Source organism: Rhinatrema bivittatum, chromosome 10 (genome assembly GCF_901001135.1).
Source record: "Rhinatrema bivittatum chromosome 10, aRhiBiv1.1, whole genome shotgun sequence".
Classification (NCBI taxonomy): domain Eukaryota; kingdom Metazoa; phylum Chordata; class Amphibia; order Gymnophiona; family Rhinatrematidae; genus Rhinatrema; species Rhinatrema bivittatum.
This window is the reverse complement of record NC_042624.1, coordinates 60,864,107-60,888,044: the sequence shown is the minus strand read 5'-3', so window position 1 is coordinate 60,888,044 and position 23,938 is coordinate 60,864,107. Positions and strand designations below refer to the sequence as shown.

Sequence of the window (23,938 nt, the reverse complement as noted above, 5' to 3'; positions counted from 1 at the left end):
CCAAATAAATTATCCCCAAGGCAAGGGAGATAAACCAGTTTCTCCTGTACCTCTAGTCGTAGATCAGAGGCCTTGAGCCAGGCCCACCTTCTGGCAGTAATGCCTGATGCAGCAACACGTGAAGCTGTCTCGTAACCATCATAGACGGCTCTAACCTCGTGTTTGCCGGCTTCTAATCCCTTGTTAATAATGGTTTGTGCTGTTCCCTGATATTGTGTAGGCAGTGACAGCACAAACACCTCCATCTGTTTCCAGAGGTTCCTCTGGTACTGAGTCATGTATAATAGGTATGCAGAAATTCTAGAATTTAGCATTGCCCCCTGAAATACCTTGCGGCCCATTTGCTCCAGGAATCGATTATCTTTCCCTGGAGGTGTTGAGGAATGGACCCTTGTCCTTCTGGATTTCTTCTGCGCGGCTTCTACCACAACTGAGTGGTGTGGTAACTGTGATTTTTGGTATCCTGGTGCAGATTGTACCAGGTAAGTTGTGTCTATCCTTTTATTAACTGCAGGAACCGTGCAGGGATGCTCCCAGAGGCGTTGTTGGAGTTGCAAGAGAACTTCGTGAATAGGAATTGCAACTGTCTGCTTAGGGGGATCTACAAACTGGAGGATTTCCAGAGTTTGTTGTCTGATGTCTTGTTCAGCTTGAAGCTGGAAAGGAATGGAATCCACCATCTCCTGCACAAAGGTTGGGAAAGAGAAATCCTCTGGAGGTGATTGTTTTCTTGTCTGAGGTGGAGACGGATCAGACATAAAAGTTTCAGATGATGGATCTGAATCCGTATCAGACCAAGTATCGTATTCTGGAGGTTGGTTGTGAAGATGTGTAATCCTAGGAGGGGGAGGTACACCAGATGGTCCTGGTACAGGATCCTCAATTGTGACATCCTCTACCTGCTCTTGTACCGGGTTAGATGGCAGGGAGGCCAGTAAGTCTTGGTACCTTTTGGTGAGAAGGTCTTGTAAGACTGATTCATCTGACTGTGGAAGTCTAGAGAATGATGGTGGACGTTTTGGCATCGAGGAGTGTGACCTTGTCTATGACTTCTGCTTCGGGTACCAGTGTCTTTGCAGATCGAGGTATAGTGGGTGCCGTAGTATACAAGGGTATCGGGTATGGAACCGATGGAACCGTAGGCGTCGATGTTGTAAGAAAAGAGAACATTGATAGTGGAGTTGATATTGACGTTGTTGTGAGTTCCAAGGAACTTGTCATCGGTGGTATGGTCGTCGAAACTGGCACCGGCATCGAGGTGGTTTGTGGCATCGATGGTATCGACTCGATGATTGACGTCAGCGTAACCGCCGGCATCGACGTAACCGTCGGCATTGACGTGGGAGCCGTCATCGGCGATGACGCCGGAACTTGAGCCTGTAAGGCATCCATTACCATCTGTTTTATAAGCACAGCTAAGTCGAGTAGCTGATGGCAACTGTGCTGTTTTTGAGGATATTGACGGCGATGGTGTCGACGTTGGCACTGCGGAGGTTACCGGCGCGTCGATGGATTTATGCCGCTTTAGAGACGGTTCTCCCGGGGGGGGGGGGGGGGGGGAGGGCAAACGACGGAGACGTCGAGGATTTTTTATGGCGATGCCGATGTTTAGGCCTCGATTCCGAGACTGACCTGGTCGATGCCGCCGATGGAGTCCGCGATGAAGCGTCTCCGGATCCTTCAAGATGTCTCTTTTTAAGCAGGAGTTTCTTCGTGACTCCTGTTGGAGATGACTTTGTCGAAGTAGATGGAGATGGGACAAGCTGGAGATGGAAAAGATTGGACATCTTTTCCAGTCAAAGTTTTCGACCCTTTGGGGTCATTTCTTGGCATTGTTGGCATGATGAAACATCATGCTTCTCTCCCAAACAGATCACACATTCGAGATGCGGATCTGTAACAGACATGGTGCGGTTGCAAACCGGGCATTTCTTGAAGCCCGAAGCCATACTGGGATCGACAGCCGTCGATGAAAAAATTTCTTGTGAAAAAGGAAATTTCAGTATCAGTTTTCTTGAAGAAAAGCCAAGAGCTCACTTAACCGCGAGGTGAAAGTTCCACAGAAAAAAAAAGAAACAGAAGAGTGACTCCTCATGAATGCATGGTATAGGGCATTATCGGTATGCACAGTCAAAGTTCTAGAAACTTTAACATAAGTTTTCTGTGGCCAGCTCCATCCGATGTTGTCATCCATGTGTGAGGACTACCATCCTGCTTGTCCTAGGAGAAAACTAGCTACGGACAGAGGGCACTCTACAGATATCCCAGCGCCGGGAAAGTGCACAGAAAAACAGTAAAAACTGCTTTTCTGTGCACCCTCCGACTTAATAGCGATATTAAGTCGGAGGTCCCGAAAAGTAAAAAAAGGAAAAATAAATAAATAAATGAATAAAAATTAGAATTTGGTCCCGTGGCTGTCAGGCCAAAAACCGGATGCTCAATTTTGCCGGCGTCTGGTTTCCGAGCCTGTGGCTGTCAGCGGGCTCAAGAACTGACGCCGGCAAAATTGAGCGTCGGCTGTCAAACCCGCTGACAGCCGCCGCTCCTATCAAAAAGGAGGTGCTAGGGACGTGCTAGTGTCCCTAGCGCCTCCTTTTCCCCGTTTTTACCGCGTCACCTAATTTAAATACAGAATCGCGCGCACCGGCGAAGGGCCAGTGCGCGTGCCGGGAGAGCAGGCATTGGTCCGCTCTCCCGCGGACTTTACTGTATTGGCCCGTATATTTGGTAGAAAGATTAGGAAATATGAACCGGCATGATGCTTGCATTCTAGTGATGACTGTTGGTTATTTATTCCAGACTTGCTAAAACAGAAAAGTGTCTTCAGTTGCACAGCCCCTGCATTATGGAATTCAGTCCCTAAAGAGCTAACACTTGTATAATTATCTGCTATTTAGATGTCTTTTAAAAACTGAAATGAGAGCAGCACTCCCTTAAATAAGAGATCAGCAAAAAGCACTTGAGTTATTAGTAGGATTTCTGATTGTATAATGTATAATTTTGTTTTTATGTTTATTATGTATGTTTTTTTATGAATTTGTTTTTGTTTTTAGTTTTATGACTTCTTATTGTACATTGCTGAGGGTCCCAGATGAACAATTAAGAAATGTGAATGAATAAAGCAGAGTTGCTTACCTGTTACAGATATTCTCCAAGAACATCTGATAGAGCCCGATCCAAAACTTATGTTAAGAGTTTCTAGAACTCTGATTGTGCCTGACTAAGCATGCCCTGCACGCCAACATACCATACGTCCATACAGGTGCTCTTTCAGTCTTGTACCTTAGCATACATAAGTGAAGCCAATTCAAAGGGGAGACAGGTGGATTTTGTGAGGACTGCCAACCCATTTCTCCTCAGAGAAGGTGAAGTTGCTTACCGATAAGTATTCACTGAGGACAGTAGGATGTCAGGCTTCACGAAACCCACTCATCTCCTCTTGATGTTGGCTTTGGTTATATATTTTAATTAATGTACAAGTCTGAAGGGGGCCCCTGCATGTATGTGTGGTATGCTGGCATGCTCAGTGAGGCAGTCAAAATTCTATAAACTCTTGACATAAAAGTTCCGGGCTGGGCTTCATTAGATGATGTTACCACATGTGAGAACTGCCATCCTGCTTGTTCTCGGAGAAATAAACTTGGGTCAAGCCAGTACTTTGCAGTAATGGGCTACAGCAGGGGGGGAGAGGGGGGAGGGGAGGGGGAGGGGAGGTCGTATGCACCAATGTGGCAGTGTCCTTACTTCTAACAGTAGTGCAGGAGTGAGGAGAGGGTGGTCATGATTGTCACTACATGTGCCACAAGTGGGCATCAGTAGCAGGCAGCTGAGTATATTCTCTCTCTTACATAGACAGCCTTCTGTCTCACAAACACAAATCTCCCTCCCTTTTTTCCATTCATACATAACTTCCCTCTACAGCCATCCAGCCACATTCTATTGTCCGCTCACACAGAACTTCTCTAAACTGGCATCAAATCCAAATCAATACACAAACACATTGCATCTCTTTCACACATACAGCTGTGCTCATATACACATTCAACCACATTTTCTCACCCAACACACAGAACCTCCTTCTGCACCTACACACAATCCACAGTCTATTTCTTACCCACTTCACATACAGCCAGCCACATTCTCCCACCTTCCCAAACATTCCAGCCAATATCATCTCACTCACCTACAGGGAGCCACACAGCAACACACATGCCAATATGAACAGCCTCTCTCTCTCATAAACATGTACACAGATACTTTCCTCTTTCACATTCTCTCCTATTCACTTACACACATACAGGGATAGTCTCACCCATACACCTACAAAACCTCCTACTACACACACCCAGAATCTACACCCCCACATTCTCTCTCGCCCACACACCCCAAACATACATATCCACACAACCCCATGTGAAGAATGCGTAATTCTACTGGATGGTGAAGGAGGAGAGAGTATAAGGAGAGACAGAGCAGAAGATGAGGTAATGGACCAAGTAGGTACTATACTGTGAAATATTTAAACTGTTAAATCCTGCCTAGGCCCAAGCAAGAGCGAGGAGTCAGAACAAGCTGCTCCTGAAGACTAAACTTTTTAAATGCTTGAAATTAACAACTACTTGCTTGATCCTCTATAAATATATAAAAAAAAGGAAGAAGAACTTCCGCAAACCAGAAAACTGCTACAAAGAAAGGGAACCACAGGTTCTGCTATCTGCATCTGCTGGAGACAGAGAAATACTGAAGGGACACGTACGTACCCGGACAGTCCAGACAGTGCATTGAGCCTCCTTTCCAGCAGATGGAGACAGAGAAAAAACTCAAAGGGGAGCACTGTCCTGATATAGGATACTCAGTTTTTCTCTGTCTCCATCTGCTGGAAAGGAGGCTCAACCCACTGTCTGGACTGATCCGGGTACGTACAGGGAACCTGTCATTTACAACTACCATTGTGCTAATATACTACATATTTGTTGCACTAACATTTAACAAACTATACATCTGATTTAAATAAGTGGTAGAAGACAGGGGGTTCTGTAGTCCCTTATCCACTGAACCTTCTTGCTCTTTAACAATAGTTTTCAAAAATGCATGCAGATGTGCTCCCAATTTGTCTGTTTCTCTTGTACCTTGATCTCCTCGAGGTCGCTGGGATCCTTTACTCTTCGAAAGTATGAGGACGTGACCCTGCATGGTTTCATCCAGACAGGCTGATTTCGACTGGGATCCTCAGCGAAGATTTCACTAAAGATTTCTCTAGTTAAGTCAAACACAGCCTACACAACACAAACAAAGGAACTAAATATCAAAGACAATTGAAATCAAACATCTCATATGCATTACTAAGGTAAGATGAACTGGAAAATGGTAATTTCCATAGCTACTTAGATACCACTATCTAAGGGGTAAACAAGAATTTTTGGCTTCCCTCTCAATTCTTGCTCCATTAACTTCAACACCAGCCTGCACCACTGGGTTATGTGTAAGCTTCCTGCAGGCAAATCAACAACTTTACCCACTTAGACCAAACCTTAGAATTCTGCAATCTTATCAAGGCTCCTTCTCTCCCTGGCACCTATTGGATAAGCTAGAAACCAAACATTTTTGTGCCTATCTGTTAACCGTTGTGATGGTGCTCTACTAAACGACGGTATAGAAAAGTTTTTAAATAATAAATAAATAATATGTAAAACAAAATTCCTGGGAGAGAAAATAAGAGTAAAATGAATGGTTCTACTGCTATCATCTTCTCGTGACATGACTTTAGGGTTGGTCAGTGCAGACTGCTGTGTTAATGGAACAGGAAATGACGAAGGAAAGCCTAAAATCCCAATTTCATTGGACTGCATGCCAGTTTGTACCACAGAGACTAACTAAAGTAATACCTCACAGGGTGGGTAACAGCAGATTGCACCACCAGGCTATTAAAAGAAGCTTCTGCACAAGACCACACCCTTAGCAGAAAGACACCACATTATATGCAGCATCCAATTAATACCGTACAGCTAAATTTAATACAGGAGTTTAAAAATAAATTTTAAAACTCTCAGTACATAGAACAAGAATTAAAGTATCTTTGAATGTAGCAGATCACTGAACTGTAAAAATAAGCAGTAGATCAAGATTGTAAAACTATAACTCTTAATTCAGAGACTTTATAGAGAAGTACCAATCCTACATTCAATATAGAACCACCCTAGACTCAAATCTTGACATATCTATATCTAGGCTATTGCTCAATTAAGAGTGAACTTTAAAGTGTTGCTTGTATTAAAAGGCCCATATGCGCTTGTGTGAGAACAAAAAAAAAAGAGGCACATAAATCCAAATTTTAAATCTGGTAGTCACAGCACACGGTGAGCTGTTACCCGTGCACGTATACTTCTGCTCTTGATGAGGTGTAAATCTGCATAAATCTCTGTTTAGGCTTAAAACGACTGGGTGAGGGGTCTGGGGCAACTGTGGGGAGTACACGCTGAAGAATCAGAGGGGTCTGGATGATCTCAAAATGGATTGGGCAAACTGGTGGACTAACTTGAAAAAAATGAGAATGGCCTTCAGGTGAGCATGTTTGAAAATCCGCTTACCTGTGCACGTTTAAAGCCAACAAAATCCTAACGAAGATATGCAAAATATGTTTGCTCGCGTCACCACTTAAAATTAGGAGCTCACATACATGTGGTAGGTGTGTGTTAATTCACTGATAACAATTAAACAATACTTAATCTGAGGAGGAGAACTGATAATTAAGGGACCTAAGCAGTTTGCATAAGAAAACATCTAAATTCATATTATAAAGGATACACAAGACCCTGATGCAGCCCTTTGCATAGGCGAAACTTAGCCAGAGTCGGGCAATTTTGATTATTTACGTTTGTGATTTTAATTAAATCTCCCAAAAAAATAATTGAGAACTCAGATGACTGGGTCTACGTCTTTTTCCCTGCTACCTGGCTATTATAGACAATCTCCCATACTGCTTTTTGGGTTGTTTTGTGCTTCTCCAGCTAGGACCTGCATCAGAGTGTTGGAATATCACCCTGGAAAGACTTTAGATCATGCTGAAGCCACTCTTTCATAGATCACAGTTCTTTTGAGGGGAAAAAGAGGGGTGGAAAAGATGGGACCGTTAGTGAGGCCAGCGATTGTTTTGGGGGCCCTATTTCTAGAAGTTCAGATAGGTGGTCACCTGGCATTGTTTTACCAGGGCCTAATATGTTTGACACATCAGGATGTGACGACAAGAGACTTCTCAATTTAAGTCCCCTGCAGCATGAGAGAGAGCTGCAACTTGTACCTTCAAGGAAATAAGAGCCAAACCCTTGGAAAGAATTCCCTGTAAAAAAATAAAAATTTTAGAATAATCCCCACCAAAGATAAATCAGGAGTACATGGATTTACAGTGCACCAATCCTCAAAATTCTCCCAGTTCGTATAAAAACTAATGAAATGGAAAACTTTCTAGCTTTTAGAAGAGAGGTCACAAAAGCTTGAGATTATTTCTTCTTTACCAAATGCACTCTTTCAAGGGATAATTCACAAGATAAACTGAGCAGAACTGCATCGCGTAAAGGCAACTTCTTGAGGGATAGAAACCTCAGGGGTCTTCCATGCTTCAAACACATGAGCCTTGCTTACCATGTACATCATGGCCCAGCTGGAGCTACTAGAATTACCAGACCTGAATGGTCAGATTTTCTTTGAAGCACTCTCCCTATCATGGACCATGGAAAAATGTGTACAGGACTGTTCCTGTTGACCCGGTCTGAACCAAAATTTAGCTTCTGGTCGAAAAAGTGCTCCACCTCAACATTCTTGAAAGTCACCGGAAGGTCCATCATTGATACTCCCACCTGGTCACAACTTGATCAAAGCTTATTGAGACAAACCATTCCCCTGGGTCGACAACACTGTGAACAAGATAATCTGCTTGAATACTGTCCACACCTGCTATGTGTGAAGTCCCCACCTGCTGTACGTGAAATCTTCAAAATCTTTCCAGTCCAAGTGAGAAGCAAAACACATGTAATATGATACCAGAGGATTATTGGCTTCTCCCTGCTGATTTATGCTACCACCTTGGGATTATAAGACATTATCTTGACTGCCTGACCCATTAGTAGAGGTGTGAATTTCAGAAGAGCCAATCAAATTGCTCTGTCTTCTAATGACTCATAGACCATTTTCTCTCTTGAGCTTCCAGTGTTCCTGAGCCAGCTGCCCCATACAGTATGATCTCCAGATTGTTAGACTAACAAAACATTGTCACCATCACCTAAGCCATAGTCTCCAAATCCACCCCAGCTCCAAGTTTCTGCAATTTAATCATCATTGCAGTTTATCCTGATGGATTCTGGTATAGATAACCACATAGAATTCCCACTCTCAGAAATATTCTATCTAGAGAGCAAATCTTTGAAGATGTCCTGTGTGCTCCCTCACACGGGGCACCAAGTGCTGCTACCATTTCGCCGAGAAGCTGAAGATCAGATCATCTGACTCCCGACGGATAATAATGCTAGAGTTTGGTGACCCAGCTCCTGGATGTTTTCTCTATTAACCGACAGCCATTTTTTTTTAAATCAATTGTGCTCCCAGATAACCCAGAGTCTGGAACAACTGTAGATAGCTCTTGGGGAAACTGACTACCCAAACTAAATTTTGCAAAAATAAAACTACTCACTGGGTGGCCAGTACACTTTGCTGAAGTCACTTTGTCCTTATTAACTAGTCGTCCAGATAAGGTTACCCAAATTCCTTCCCTTGTGCAAGGCCGCCATGGCAATCAGCACCACCTTCGAAAAAGTCCATGGGAGAATGGCTAATTCAAGAGCAGGGCTTGAAATTACAAATGCAGATCCAGAACAGAATGAAAGGAACCCAACCCTCTTGGGAACCACAAAGAAAATGCTATAATGACCTAAACCTTCCTAGTCCCTTAGAAGTGGGACACCATAGCCTTCAATTCGAAAAGCCTGTCTAGTGTCACTCTCATGGCTTCTCTTTTCCAGGCAAAATGACAGGGGAAAACCATAAAAGAATCTGAAATGGGACAGGAGAAATCCAGAGCGCAACCATCTCATATGATGCCCAGGATCCTCTGATATGATGTAAATCAGATCCATCTCTGATAGAATTGTAACAGATGGCCACCTAGCTCTGGAAAACAGAGATAGGGCTCTCAAGCAATTGTTGCATGGCTCGAGAGGATCCTGTCCCAAGGATCCTACCTCACCTCCTTACATGGGACAAAAGGACTGGTAGCTGCCAAAGGTCCAAGATCTTGGATTATTACAATGTCTTCCTTGCAGAACATCTGAGCTCCCAAAAACTACTTTGGGACAGGCAATTATGAGATGGAGCTTTTAACTGTCCTCCAGGAGTCTCAGCACCTTGGATTCTCTCAAAGTCTTTATCATTTTCTCACAGTCCTCTCTGAACAAAGGTCACCCTTCATAGGAAAGTTTTGACAAGACAGATTTATGAGATGGAGTTTGCTTACTAGTTCTGCATCCAAAGATGCCTCTTAATGGCCACAATGGAAGCTACACCCATAGCAGATCATCATACTAATTCAAGACAGACTCCACACGCTGCTCCTGGTTTCAAATGCAAAGAGAATTCTCTTGTATAAGCTGTGTCAGACACAAGCCAGGCCTTGCTACCTTACAACCACAAGCTGCAATCTGAAGTGCTATGCTAACTGCCTCAAGGCCTGACTAAGCACCAACTGATTTTTTTTTTTTTTTTTTAATCTGAAAAACTGTAAACTCAGCACCTTTCAGTACTGGGTCACCGAACAGATCATGTCCATTCTTGGAAAAGGAAATCTTTTTCCCTGAGGATCCCAGGATATGCTCTGGTTAGCAAGCAATGTCCTGCAAAATCCGCCTCTGGAGACACCATCTTTCACTGCTTTCTAAAGTGGGAAGAATTCAGATGACCTTTTTATACTGACCATAATAGGGTCCTCTGAGGAACTGGGAATCTCTCCCTTCTCCTTTGCAATGACAAGTGCATGCAGAGACTGGAAAATAGAGAAGCCAGGTTTTCCTATGAAAGAGATGCATAATCAAAACACCATCTGTAGTGTGGGCTCCCAGAATTTAACTTCTGAAAACATCAATTAAAGGTGCACAAGATCCTTATCTGCTTTATTCAAAGAAAGGGATCAAGAAAGACGAATGCCTCTTACAGCCAAAGGGTCTCCCGCAGAACTGCACCCTGGAAGGCCATGCTCCCTCTTGCTGAACATCTTCCAGCTCATGTAACTCCAAGGTTGCGCTGGTTCTAAGGCTATCTCAAAACCTGATGAAAAGGCGCTGCAACCCTAAGCAGGACAGCCATTATATGTAGAAGGGCCAACCTGAACTACACCCATTGAGACTGAGAAAGGGGGTGTCTTGCCCCTTGTCTCTCTCCTGTTCAGTAAATATGGTAACCACACCTCTAACACAAACAGTAATGCAGCCTTGTCTTGCTGATGTGGCTCTCCCCAAAATGGCAGAAATTGCGTTTTGCATCCCCCCACTTTTAGTCCTACTAACGTGGGAAATATCACATTTCCTTCTGTCTAAGCAGCGAGTTCTGCAGCTGCCACCAAGTGCATTCCTTTTTCCATGCCTCTCCGACACAGCCCTGTCTGACCCCAGAATGAGTGAAAGCAAACACTCTGGAGCTCAGTCAAACATCACTGCTCTCTTTCCTTGTGCCGGCTTCTACCACAAAATTCGAGCTTTACTTTTTTTTAGCTTTATGAAAAACAAGGCTAAGGGCAGTCATCCAAAAAGAACCTTGCCTTCCAATTTTCCAATTTCAAACTTTTTTTTTCTTTTGCCACATGAAGGTTTCCTAGAGAAATCCTGGCTGGAGTGGGAAGAGGGGGGAAGAAAAGGTTAGGTACCGCCCCCTTTGCAGTCCACTCCAGTGAAGAAAGTAGAAAGCCCCCTGACCAAGGGCAATGCTCAACTGAGGAAGGGACTATTTGACTCTCCACATGAGCTGCCCCCCTATTTGGATTCCTCTTCATCCAGCCTAACCAGGCCTTAACTGACAGCATGGAATGCTTGCATACAATCTCTGCTGGAGAAAGAGAACACTGGCAGGCAGAGGTCAGCATGGATGCATATAAGGAGTGAGGTCAGTGAACCCGTTGATTTCTGTCTCCACCTGCTGGTTAGTAAGCATAACCTTTTCATCTGGGCTGGTCTGACTGGATGAAGAGGAAAATCCCATTCCACTGCTATCAATTCTTTGATAGACAAATGCAGAAGAAACATTTGTGGGCATTTCATGCGCATCAAAGTAGGATCCCCCAATACCTGCTTCCCTGCAGTCTATTTTCTGGGATGCCCAAGGCTCCCGGTGCAATAAGGATCAAGGAAGGCAACGTCTTTCTTCTAAAAAGGGAGATGACTGAAGATTCCTCCTTTTCTTTAGAAAAAATCTCAATCTCCTCTATGCTCTCTCCAAAGTCACCCCATTGTCCCCACGTGAGAGGATCTTTTGTCCACCAACTCTAACCAGGAGTGTTTCCTCACTGGTGCTATTTGGTTCCCATGGTCGTGGGAAGTGCTAGGATGAGGAGAAGCACCCACACTAGCACCCTGCTTTAAGCAGAAGGCCTGGTATAATAAAAGCACAAACTCTGGGGAAAAGGTGAGGCAGAGGAAACAAGCCCAGCAGGTGACACACAGGCTCTGCCAAGGCCCCTGGATCAGATCCAGCAGCAATGCCTTGCACTTCTCCTAAGACAGCAGGGGTTAACATGGAGGCTCCATCTCCAACTTGCCTAGGCAGCCACATGGCTCCAAAATAGCCACTGTGCCAGACATCACATTATCTGGTCATGGCTGCACCCTGTCTCTTTAGTGCAGCCAAATCCTGACCTTTGGCTTCCCCTCCATCCTCTGAACAAACACAGCAATGGCCATTGGTGCCTGCAATTGTATGGTGCACACCACATGTCACATAAGACCCAGTACGCACCCTACGCTCAACCAATGCCAACACAGCTCCCCTTTGTGGAGGCACTAGGAAGGCGGGAATCCAGGCTGCAAAACTGTTTCAGCCGGTCGCTCAGTCCTCCTGCTGCTGATTCTGTTTATTTTTTCTTTAAACTTTATTAAGAGGTTGCAACAGCAGCTGGAGAGGCAAGGAAGCAGGAGGAGAAGGGAAAAAGAGATGAGATTAAATACAATCCAGCATCCCTCAGTCCAGAGGATACTATTATCAGGAGTCCAATAATCTCTCTCTGCCAGGCCAAAAATCCTGGCTCCAGAAGCATGGGTATGCTCCCTTAGTATCTGATCAAAGAAGAAAATTCTATAAGCCTTAGGTACACATGGGACCCGATATAGGGTGACATCAGCAAACCCGTTGCTCTCTGCCTCTGTCGGTCTGGTCTGGCAGGATAAGGTAGCACATTTATTTCATATATATTCATTGTGGATACCCTGAAAACCAAGCTGGCTGGGGCGGTGAGGGAAGATTCACTAGAATAGGTTTGGGAAGCACTAGCATAAACTATTTTCACAGTTACAATTCCTGGCTTAACACTATACATTTCTGAGAATGAATTTATTCCTTTATACAATCAACCTTTGTTTCAATAAAGAAAGCAGACGCAGGGATGAGGAAGAGCATGATAGCAGGATAGGAGATGAGTGCTGGTGTATTGAAATAGAAATAGGACCAAGGGTTAGGGCATGGATGCAAAGGCAGGGCAGAAAGTCTGCACATGAGTGCAAGCACAGGGAACAGCGTTTGTATAGAGGAGTAGAATGGCGGATACTTGCCACATATATAACATGTTGATATTATATTTAGGGTTCAGTGGCGTCAAAGACATTTTATTTATTACACATCTGCTCTGCTTCCTAATAGCACATTACACACTACTGTATAAAATACTGAATGTTTACACAGATTCATATGTATTACGTATCTCCATCATCTTTATATTTCTTTACACCTGTGTAGCATACCTTTTTATAGACCTGCTTGCCAATGCTCTCTATATCTTGCTCTTTGGCAGCGCTTCCCAGGTACTCAGGAGGAATGCTGAGGCTCTGAATGTCATGACCTAGCTCCTTCCATTTCCACAGCTCCTCTGCTGCAGTACGCACCAGATCTTCTACCTCTGCTGCAGTGTGGGGGACAGCAAGGCATGGTTCCTCGAAAACCTTTGGTGCTTTCTGCAACTCTACCTTGGGCTTCACCTCTTCCAATGACTTTTGTGGCACTTTGTGGGAGCTCAGGCCAAAGTCTTCATCGAACCAGTCCTGGTCATCTCCAAGAACACTCAAGAACTTGCCGCGGCTGAGCTCCAGTTCCGCCAGACGCTTAGCAAGCTCTTCCTGTCCACTGGCACCAAACACAGGGCTTTCCTGAAAACAGACAAATGAAGGCTGTCACAGAAGGATCACAGATCTGATAGAATGTATACCCAAACAGGTATCTTGGGAATCTGGAGACAATCCAACCAGGTCACAGTGCTTGAGCAAAATTCTCACAGAAGAGTTTACATTTTGCTTAATGTTTGTGAAAAGAAATATTAGTCTCTCTGTACTATATGATCTATATAAATACTTTTTTGGTTTGATATTACTTCTGTCTTTCAGCAGTAGGTATGGAAGAATTGTAACGTTCTCAATAATTTTTTTTTTTTAAATTAAACACTGACAACCTAATTTACTCCCAAACTGTACCTTTGTAGGTGATCAACATCCATCTACGATAGGGAATACCCCATATGAAGTTTTGGAAATTTACTAATCCTATTAGCTGCAGGAGTTTATTATTTTCTGATCTCAGTGCCACCATATGCAGAATGAAAGGTTTGCCTAGAATGGGAACTCAAGAGCACTCCAAAAGCACCATACGAAAATGCCACCCTCCCCCCCACCCCAACACAGTTTACCAAACAATAACAGTTAAGCAATACCCATCAAAACTAATCCACCAATACTTTACCTAGAGGGCTGGTGAAGCAAATTCAATTAAACATTATTCCAGAAACATAGAAATGACAGCAGAAAAGGGACCAAATGGTCCATCCAGTCTGCCCAGCAAGCTACTTATAGTAATACCTGTCGTGCCATGCAGGTTAACCCCATGTTTCTCTTAAGGGTAGCAACTGCAGCCCCATGCAATTATCCCCAAGCGTTATTATAACCCAGTGATGGATTAAAACACCTTACATAACCCCTAACATTAAAAAATGACCCTCAAACTGCAATCAACTTCCAATCCCTAAAATCTAGGGATCAAGGCTTAATCCTTTAAAAGTAAGGCCCTTCTATTCTGTGCCTCATGAAATTCTCAGAAATGTGTTCAGTTTCTGGGACGGATCCACATGTACATCCTTTCTTCAGAGCTACCAACTTCATGCCATGAGTGGTATGTTGAGCCAGTCTAGTTTCTTCACACTTTGACAAAATAGGACAATGTCAGAATGCTTTAGAGCAGTGAAATTAAAAAAATAGGATTGGCTCAACATATAATTCAGGATTTGTGGTAGCAGCTTTGCTTCTTGATTTGGCAGGATTTATCGGGGTGTGCTTCATATCACTCACTGTGGGCTCAAGAACAATTTGTCATCACACACAAAAGCCTTTCTATTTGGGTAAATGTGATTTTTTTTGTATTTTGGATAAACAGAAAGAACATAAACAAGTTTGTCAGATCAAGTATATCCTTGTAACCAAACATTAAAAAAGGCTTAATAAAAGTTCTGGCAAACTTACTCACCGGTCTGGTACACAGGTCTGGAGAAGCAGCTTCTTCCTGCTCATCCTCTAACTCAGTGATGAGGAACGAGCTTTGCTGCCTTGCAGCTCTCTCTTCTGGCACTGCCAGCTGTCGGAGGGCTACTCTGGGAGATGATGCCTGCTGCTGCAGATCTTCTTTCTGCAATTCCTCATTATTAAGTAGGATTTTTTCTTTACGCACTTTCTGAATTTCTTGCAGTTGGACAACAGCATCCTTTAGAAAATTCTGCAGAAGACTATCTGTTAATAGGCTTACTTTCTCCTGTTGTACAACAGGCTCATTCTCGTCCTTCTGGGCCAGGTGTAGCTGTTTCTCCTCAGTGGCTGGCACTGAGAGCAGAGCTTCTAATTGATCCTTCTCCTTGGTCAGCAAGTCCAGCAAAGGAGTGGAGGGCTTTGCCATGATGCTTGGGGCCAATGTGTCAGCATTTACAGTAGGTTTTATCACTAAGGCCTGCTGCTTCTTCAGCTCTTCAGTGGACAACTTATCTAAATTGTCCTCTAACATGATAGCTGATGCATATTCCAAAACACCAACAGCTGGGGAAAAGTCATTCTCATCTTCAGCAGTATGACCTGGACTCTCAAGCTGTGAATGATTTGAGGTTACCAACCCCAATACTGCATGAGTCTCCCTACTATTGTCATCTTTTGAGCTGGATTCCCTATTAATACTTTCCACCATGGGAGCTTCTACAGCAGTCATGACAGCTGGGGTTTCTCCAAGGGAAAAGTTCACAATTGTATTCTCTCTCTGTTCCTCTTCATCCTTTCTTGGGCTAGATTCCTTTTGGTCTTCCCAATCTTGACCTTTCTGTGGAAGTGGAGTGTCATCAAAGAATGAATCTTCATCTTCATCTGTCTCCAAGGCAGCATCAATGTCTTCTGGGACATGTGAGATCTTATGAGGTGGGGCAAAGATACCATGTTTTTCCTTGCAATCAAAGTATTTCACACCATCATAGGTCCCATTATTGTTTCCTTCTGATTTATCCAGCTCTACCCCTGCCCAGACTCCTTTGGCAAATTGAGTTGTTCCTTTAAATCGTAATGTACCAGGATGAAGATTGCTAACCAGGATTCTTTCGCCAAGTTCAAAACCTTGCAGGCTATCTGCATCCTTGGGAGTAGTAGCGGATGGCGTGAAAAAAGCAACAGGGCCAGTTTCATCCTGTACATCATGTCGTTCCTTATCCTTCAGGAGCTCTGTAGGAGATATGAGTTGCAGCAGCCTCTCAGAATGGACGCTACCTGACACAGATGGAAATTTTTCACTAAGATGTTCGCTGATTTCATCATCACTACCAAAACTGGTAGATCCACTTCTTGAGGCTCTTGTACTCAGGGATTTCTCTCTCAGTGACTGTAATCTGGCATGGCCCTCACCCTGTAATTCTTTTTTTGTGGACCTAGCAGATGAAGATTCAAAATCATCTTTATATACATCACCCTGAGAAGTTCTTTCAAATAAAGGCTCATTCCTAACAGATAGCACGTTGAAGTCTTCAGAATAAGGGCGTTCCTCTAATTTTCTCTGCCTGCTATGGCCATTAGTTTTTTCTGAGGCAATGCTCTGATTATTGCCTACATCCTCTGAACCAGTTTCTTTCTTCTGAAGACTTTCAATATCCAAGTCGAGCACAGCACTGATATGCTGCTGGGAAACAAACAGCAAGTCTGGTTGTAGAGTTGTACTGGGGGGACTTTTCTGTCCTTGGTCTAGTCTCAATACAGGATCAGATTTCAAAGAGTGTTGATTATGAACATCTTCAACCTCAGACTCTTCTGACCTGCAAATCTTGATCTCCTCTGGTATGTCTGATCTGTGACTGGATATGATGCTTTCATCGCCTGATACCTCTTCCAACCTGCTTGTCAAGACTTCTGTTATTCTGTTACCTTCTTGTAGGTTTTTGGGTGAAGAAGGTGGGCTGTCAAGAGTATCAAGCAGATCTGTTCTGGATCTCACTGGTGATTCAAGGACAGGAAAATGACTGCGGGAAGACTCCTCTGCAATGATCTCTGCCTTGGCCGATTTTTTCACACTCACAGAAAGTGAATTTTCAGGGCTCAGTGACACTGCAGCATAAAAGCAACAAGGAAAATTAAAGTATTTTGGAATACCTAATTATCACTATATAATTTATTATACTACATTCTAATATTAAAAGCATGCTATGTTTAGGGCCTAAACTTTAGGATAAGGATAGGGAAGTGAACACCAGACATTGCAAGGATAGACATCAAGATAAATATCTGAATAGGATGATAAAGACTAAAGTAAAACTCCAATGGTTAAAAAAAAAAAAAAAAAAAAAAAGAAACCAATCCCATCAACTTTGAGCAGATTTCCTAATATCAGTAAAACCTTCAAGCATCATATCAATTAAAAGTGTAGCTTTATAATATGGTGAATGTCCAGTTTCTCAGGCAGAACTGGCAAGAGATGGGGATCACAACAGTTTCTTATAGCACTCAGAATGTAGAAACTGCCATGGGATATTACAGCAAGGAAATAAAACTATAGCTTTTTATAAAGCAAAGTTGCTTACCTGTAACAGGTGCTCTCTGTAGAAGTAGGAACAATCAGTCTCAGAAGTGGATGATGTCACCTGATGGTGCTGGCCCAGATATGCTCTCTCAGAGCTCAGAAAGGTAAAATAAAAATAAAACCTTTCTAAGCATGCACAGAGGTCCTACATGAATCTCCTTGGTCTTTTCACTAGCTACGCTTCAACTCTACAGGGAGGCGGGATGGGATTGTGTGACTGATTTGTCCTGTTGTCTATGGAGAACACCTATTATAGAAAAACAACTTTGCTTTATCTGTGGACAAGCAGGGCTAAAATAAGCTGAGAGCTGCATAGAAATTTTTTATCCAGTAAAGAGCAGAAATTTGGATCTTGTTGCTCCAAAAATACTTTACACTGTTTCTAACAGACCAAAAACATCCTGGTATACTGACTCACTTCGAAAAATGCGACAAAAATTAAGACAGAGTATCACTGGCGTAAAAATCCCATTCCCCCTAGCAAAGAAGCCTTCTACTCTTATTTACATAAATATAAAAAAAGAAATCAAACTCACTAAAAAATCATTTTTTGCTTGTCAAATACAGGCTGCAAATGGCAATCCTCACACCGTATTCAATATTGTTAAATCTCCAACTCACCATAATGCCTTTGACCATATAAACAATGACTTTTGTAATAACATAGCAAATCATTTCAAGGAGAAAACTGCAAACATTTCTGCAGAACTTAACAACCTGATGATCCCTCATCTCAACCACCCTGCACCGATCTGTACCGTCACTGATTTCAAACCTACCGATCCAGACACGATTGTTTGCATTATCTCAAAGTCAAAATCCTCTAAAGGTCCTTTCAACCCATGCTCTGGGACATTTATTAAAAGCGATAAAAGAACACATTTCACCATTTTTAACTAAACTAGTCAATTCCTCGCTTACATTTGGTATGTTTCCATCCTCACTAAAACAAACCTCCATCCTACCAATTCCAAAAAAGAAAAATCTTGATCCCTTTGATTGATCCAATAGCTACATTACCTTCTATAGCTAAAATCATCGAATCAGTAGTCCTTCATCAACTGATGGACTACAAAATTGATGATAATCTCTTTCACCCAAATCAACACGGATTTAGAAAAGGACAGTACTGAATCCCTTCTTCTCTTTTCCTTTGACGCTATTCTCCGTGGCTTTGACATCAACACCGATTACATTATTGTGTTTCTCAATATCTAAGAACATAAGAATATGCCATACAGGGTCAGACCAAGGGTCCATCAAGCCCAGCATCCTATTTCCAACAGTGGCCAATCCAGGCCATAAGAACCTGGCAAGTACCCAAAATCTCTGCAGCTTTTGACACCCTAATCACGATATTCTTCTGTCCGCGCTCCAACACATAGGTATTTCCGGGACTGTTCATCAATGGTTTAAATCCTCTCTCTCTGACAGTCTCCAGAAAGTTAATCTTGGTGAATTCTCCTCTTCATGGTATCAGACTAACTCAGAGCAGAGCCTTGGGGGACACCTATCGCCTATTCTTTTTAACATATACCTACTTCCTCTTTGTCATCTCCTTACAAATCTAAACATTAATTTCAAAATTTAAGCAGACGACATTCAGTTTATTGTTCCTTTTTCCAATTACTGGCAAAATATCTTTAATTCACCTTTACCTAAAAACTATAAAAACCTGGTTATCTCACAACCGCCTCAAACTGAATGCCTCAAAAACAGAATTAGTGCTTCTTTCTACAATTTTTCATACTTCTCTTAGTCCCCCACTCAAACTTATCTTCGAAAACTGTACCATAACTATAACCAATTGTGCATGAAACCTTGGAATACTGATTGACTCTAAATTATCTCTCAACGCAAACATTTCCGCTGTAGTGAAAAAATCTTTCTATAAAATTCATTTACTCAGAAAACTGAAACCATTACTATGTCCCTCAGATTTCCACTTAGTATTACAATCATTCATTCTTTTTTTTTTTAATTTTTACATTTCCAATAATTTACACAAAACACATTTTGTATATTTATACAGATGATTCAACATTCAGAACTCAAACATGTAATGATTATTACACAAACAATATTTGAATATTTAAATCATTCTGTTACATCACAGGAAATCCCAGGGCAAAACAATTTACTGAGCGATTATATAAGAAATATTTATTATATTGAAAGAGAGAGGAAGATATCTTCCCTCCTCTCGATCTTATTCAAGAGGATACAATGGTATCTTATCTATTGCACCAAACCTGGTCCTGTACTAGGGGCGGGGGGGGGGGGGGGGGGGATGTGAATCTAAAAAAACCTGTAACTCAGATGTTTCAAAAAACCACATATTTATGCTTCATATATTTAAGTTCACGGCGACAAGGAAGTTTTAAAATAAATCCAGCTCCTCTAAGAAGTACCTCTGATTTTAATTTCAGAAATTCTTTTCTTCTAATCTGAGTGGATCTTGTTAGATCTGGATATATCCAGATCTTGGATCCATGGAATTTTTCTAATCTATTTCTCAGAAATAGACGCAACACGGTATCTCTCTCTTTAGGAAAAACAAATGATAACACTTAGAGCTACATTAGTGGTATCTCCGTATCTATTGATGTTTCAATTATTTCTGATAAATTTAGGGTTTCTGGCTGCATCTTTCCTGTGTTCCGCTACCTGATTTCACAGAAATATAAGCAGCTTTGTCTAATGCTGGTAAAGCTTGGCTAGGTATTTTTAATACATTTAACATGTACTCCTTAAACATATCTACTGCAGGTATCAAATCTTGTTTAGGGAAATTCAAGGCTCTTAAATTGGAATACTTTAATTGATTTTCTATATATTCCAGTTTCAAGCCATACTTTCCACATTCATTATTTTATGTTGTGAGTTTGCAGTAATCTGTGTTAATTTATTGATAGCCAGTTCCAATGATTTAATAGCTGTCCATAGTGTATCCATGGTTATTTCCAGATGTTTCTGCGGTAGGGGTATGTTCATGACAGGTTGTGATTCAACCTCTTCCCCTTCAGCCAGGTCTCTACTCTTTTCTCCATTCTTAGATGACATAAAAATTCCATCTAGATCTACATCCTCAGTAGAACTAGCAGGTATTTCTTTCTTTAGCTAATGGTGGAGAAGGAGTTTTAGGGGCACCGGGGGTCAAAGATATATTATTGACCAGTTCCGTTGCTTCTCGCTCTGAAGCTTCATGTACCATTTGTAACATTAAAGAAGGAGGAGATTTGTGGCTGCGTAGGTGTTAATAAGGGAGATGACGTCTGTGTCTCCCTTAAACGAGCCTTTCTTTTTGTATGAGGCATAACGCTATTTAGAAATCTTTAAAGGTAAAATTCAGGCTCCCCCTTCTTATGTTCCTTCAATACTTTAATTCTTATTGTTCCCCTGGCTCGGGGGGAGTCAAGGAGAGAGATTCAGAAGAGATTAAGTGTAAAAAGTCACTTACAGTTGATGGGCATGTCCTGTTATTCTCTGAAGTGAAAATTCAAAGCCAGGTAAAAACTCAAACCAAGCCGCGTGCCCCTTAGGCGCGCGCAGCTTGGGCGACGCGCCAGCGGCACCTACGCGCCGCAGGAGGGGCCGGCTTTTGAAGACCTTCCGGTCCCTCCCTGATGACGTCGGCGAGGCCTCCTCCCCTCGCTCGGGTCCGGTCAGCGTCGAAATCAGGCAACCAGGTACCGTATTCGGGATCCAGACAGCGTCTCAGTCCCCAAGCAATAAAGCAATTCCAACAAGGGAAAAGAGCAACAGCTGACCTCCTCGGGCTCCTCTCTCTCCTCTCCCCCACAATCATTGATTCTAAAAACATTAGATTACTGTAACTTTATATTTCGGTCTTCTGCACTCTTCCATCCAACCGCTTCAATTAATACAAAACTCTGCAGCTCACTTACTTATTAAGACTCCTCATATAAATCATATTACACCCATCCTACAATCTCTTCACTGGTTACCAGTTCAATACCACATACAATATAAAGTACTTTCCATACTACATAACCTTATTTATAACCCTTCCTCCGTTTGGCTATGTTCATTCCTAAGAATCTATCAACCAGCCTGGCACTTGTGCTCTACTCCTTGAAGTGCCCACTATTAAAGCAGCCAGAATGGATATCACCCGCAACCGAGCTTTTTCAGTGGCAGGCCCAAACTTATGGAATTCACTTCTTCACCATATTAGTCTTTTCTCTTCCTTTAAAGACTTCAAAAAAGCTCTTAAAACCCCACTATGTACTGTTGCATTTAAACTATCGTAATTCTTTGACTTTCATATCTACTTTAAGTTGTTTTATTTCTCTTTTAATTCCCTCCACATTATATCCCCTACTTTAAGTTTTTTTGTTTTTGTTTTTAACTTGTATTAACCGCTCTAAATTTATGTAAGAAAATTTTGTCTGATACTGCACTCCTTTTATTTGTAATTTATGTATGTTTTAACATGTAATCTGCTTGGATCTAACTCCCATTGTATAGGCGGTATACAAATAATTTTAAATAAAAAAATAAATGCTTTTTTGAAAAACAATATGTTTCACCTAAATATGATGTGCTAAGCTCTTGAAAATAAATACTGCAATTAATCAAAGGCAACCTAGGCAAAGAACAGGTATTTCAGCTACTATAAATGAATATACAAAATGGTTTGCTGTAAATCCACAGATAGGGTGCCTGGCTGATGGGTTAACAGGGAATGGAGAGCAGCATAGCTTCTCTCGGCTGGGCAGGGAAAGAGGCAGGCTTACTGAGACTCCTTAGGACAAAACAGGAGGGAAGTATCCCTTCCTGAGGCTTCTCAGTGGGGAGTGCTGGAAGGGAAGCAGGCCATATACAGCTCCTCAGGGCCAGGTAGGGAAGGAAGCATGGATCCTTGGGGCATGGATAGAAGGAAGGCAGATGATATTTTGTTGCTTATGGTTAGAAAAAATAGGAGCCTGTCCTTGCTGTGGGTCTCTAATTGTGTATACAAAGAGGCTTTAATCACAAACAAAAAATGTTAAATCACTGGATAACAAACAAGTGCATATAACTGCAAGCTATCAATGTTCCCATTATTTACATGGAGAATGATTGTAATCCTTGGAACTCTTGGAGGCATCCTCTGGCCCAGGTGAAGAACAGTATTTCTGCCACTGTAGTTAATAAGATTTCTTACAATGAAAATTTTCTGACAATACCACTTTTTGTATCAATAGGGGTGGCATAGTTTATCTGGCATGAATTTTTATTTATTCCCAACTACATACCAGTGTGCTCAGCAATGGACTCTAAGGACCCTCGGGAGCGTTCAGACTCACTCAATAACTTCTGGCTCTTTCTTGTTTCAGGCCTATGGCAGGAAAAAGATCATAAATGCATAAGATGACTGGTAGCATGTGCTACAAAATTTGCTTAAAACTAGAATGCAGATGTCCATAATTTCTTAAATTTGTGAGGGATAAAATGTATATGAAATCAAAAGACTCTTTTCAGTGTCTGATGAAGGTTTTATTTGCTATGTTTCAGAGGCTGTACCTCAAAGGGTAACACCACCAAACAGAAAGATACTCTGAAGATACTTTGTCTGAAAGCAAGTGTTAAAGGTTACTGGACAACTCAGGAAGAAAGCCCATGAATTACAGGCTTGTACTCTCAGAACTTGGGATAGGAAGCAATCCAGTTTGTATCTTATGAATATACTGAAACAAAGGTCAACAAACCAAAAATTAAAGTGATACTTATTTATTAAACAATACACTTCTTGACTAGCTTTCAAAAGTTCTAAAACCTGCTTTGACCTCCTGAAAGCTAGTTAAGAAATGTATTATATTAGTTTGTTAACCTTTATTTATGTGCATTCAAGTGGACTACATGGTACTTTATCTTAGAAATATGTTCTCATTGCTCTAATACCCAGAAATTACTGTTACTGCACTGTACATCTTTATGATAAACAGAATTCTAGTATGTACTTCATGTAATCTACAGCACTATTCCAGGGGAATCTTAAATCATCAGACAAAAGCCCCACTATACAATAGCAGCATTCAGCACTGGTAAGACCAAGGACAAAACCAGTCTTTGTATTGGGGTAATCCGTATCAACTTTTTCTTGACTTAGCAGTTTCCTCCTACTCTTTTGGGCTTTCACCTCAATCAGAATTCACCTCTACTGACCTAGTGCCATGAGCCTTCATTCACAACTACCCAAGTTTTTCCCTCCCTAACTTATAACAATCTTCCCCACAAACATATCTAGTCCAGCCATCTCTGTGACTATTCTTGGCCAGGGACCACAAACCAAAGCTCACAGCTTCTTCCTTTACCCAATAACATGAACCCTGATTCTTGCCTCTATGTGTGATTACTGAAACTCCCACATCTCCAGCCTGCCTAAGGAGTAACAGAGCTGGTTTGAACTTGCATATTTATGTGTGCAGTACAAATAAAACTGTAGTTTTGTTTTTACAGTCTACTTTTAATTAGACTGTCTTTCTGAATACTCACAGATTTATTGATGATGAAAGATAGTGTGGTAATAATCTGCATGGCAATGGTTAAATGCAATCCCAGCAGGGAACTGAATTATAGAAGACAAGCACTGGTTTGTGACATGCTCCTT

The 23,938-nt window shown here is 42.0% G+C and overlaps 1 protein-coding gene across 5 annotated transcripts in view; it reads right to left on the bottom strand.

Moving 5' to 3' along the window:
* Nucleotides 1-23,938, bottom strand: part of CEP350 (centrosomal protein 350) — a 358,722-nt gene that overhangs the window by 30,797 nt on the left and 303,987 nt on the right. For all 5 annotated transcript variants that reach the window (XM_029617504.1, XM_029617506.1, XM_029617505.1 and 2 more), the window contains 4 exons: nucleotides 22,584-22,666; nucleotides 14,752-16,850; nucleotides 12,987-13,388; nucleotides 5,130-5,276 (listed from right to left, as the gene is read on the bottom strand). In XM_029617504.1, coding sequence (XP_029473364.1) covers nucleotides 5,130-5,276; nucleotides 12,987-13,388; nucleotides 14,752-16,850; nucleotides 22,584-22,666 — 2,731 coding nt within the window. The remainder of the gene's footprint in view (nucleotides 1-5,129; nucleotides 5,277-12,986; nucleotides 13,389-14,751; nucleotides 16,851-22,583; nucleotides 22,667-23,938) is intronic.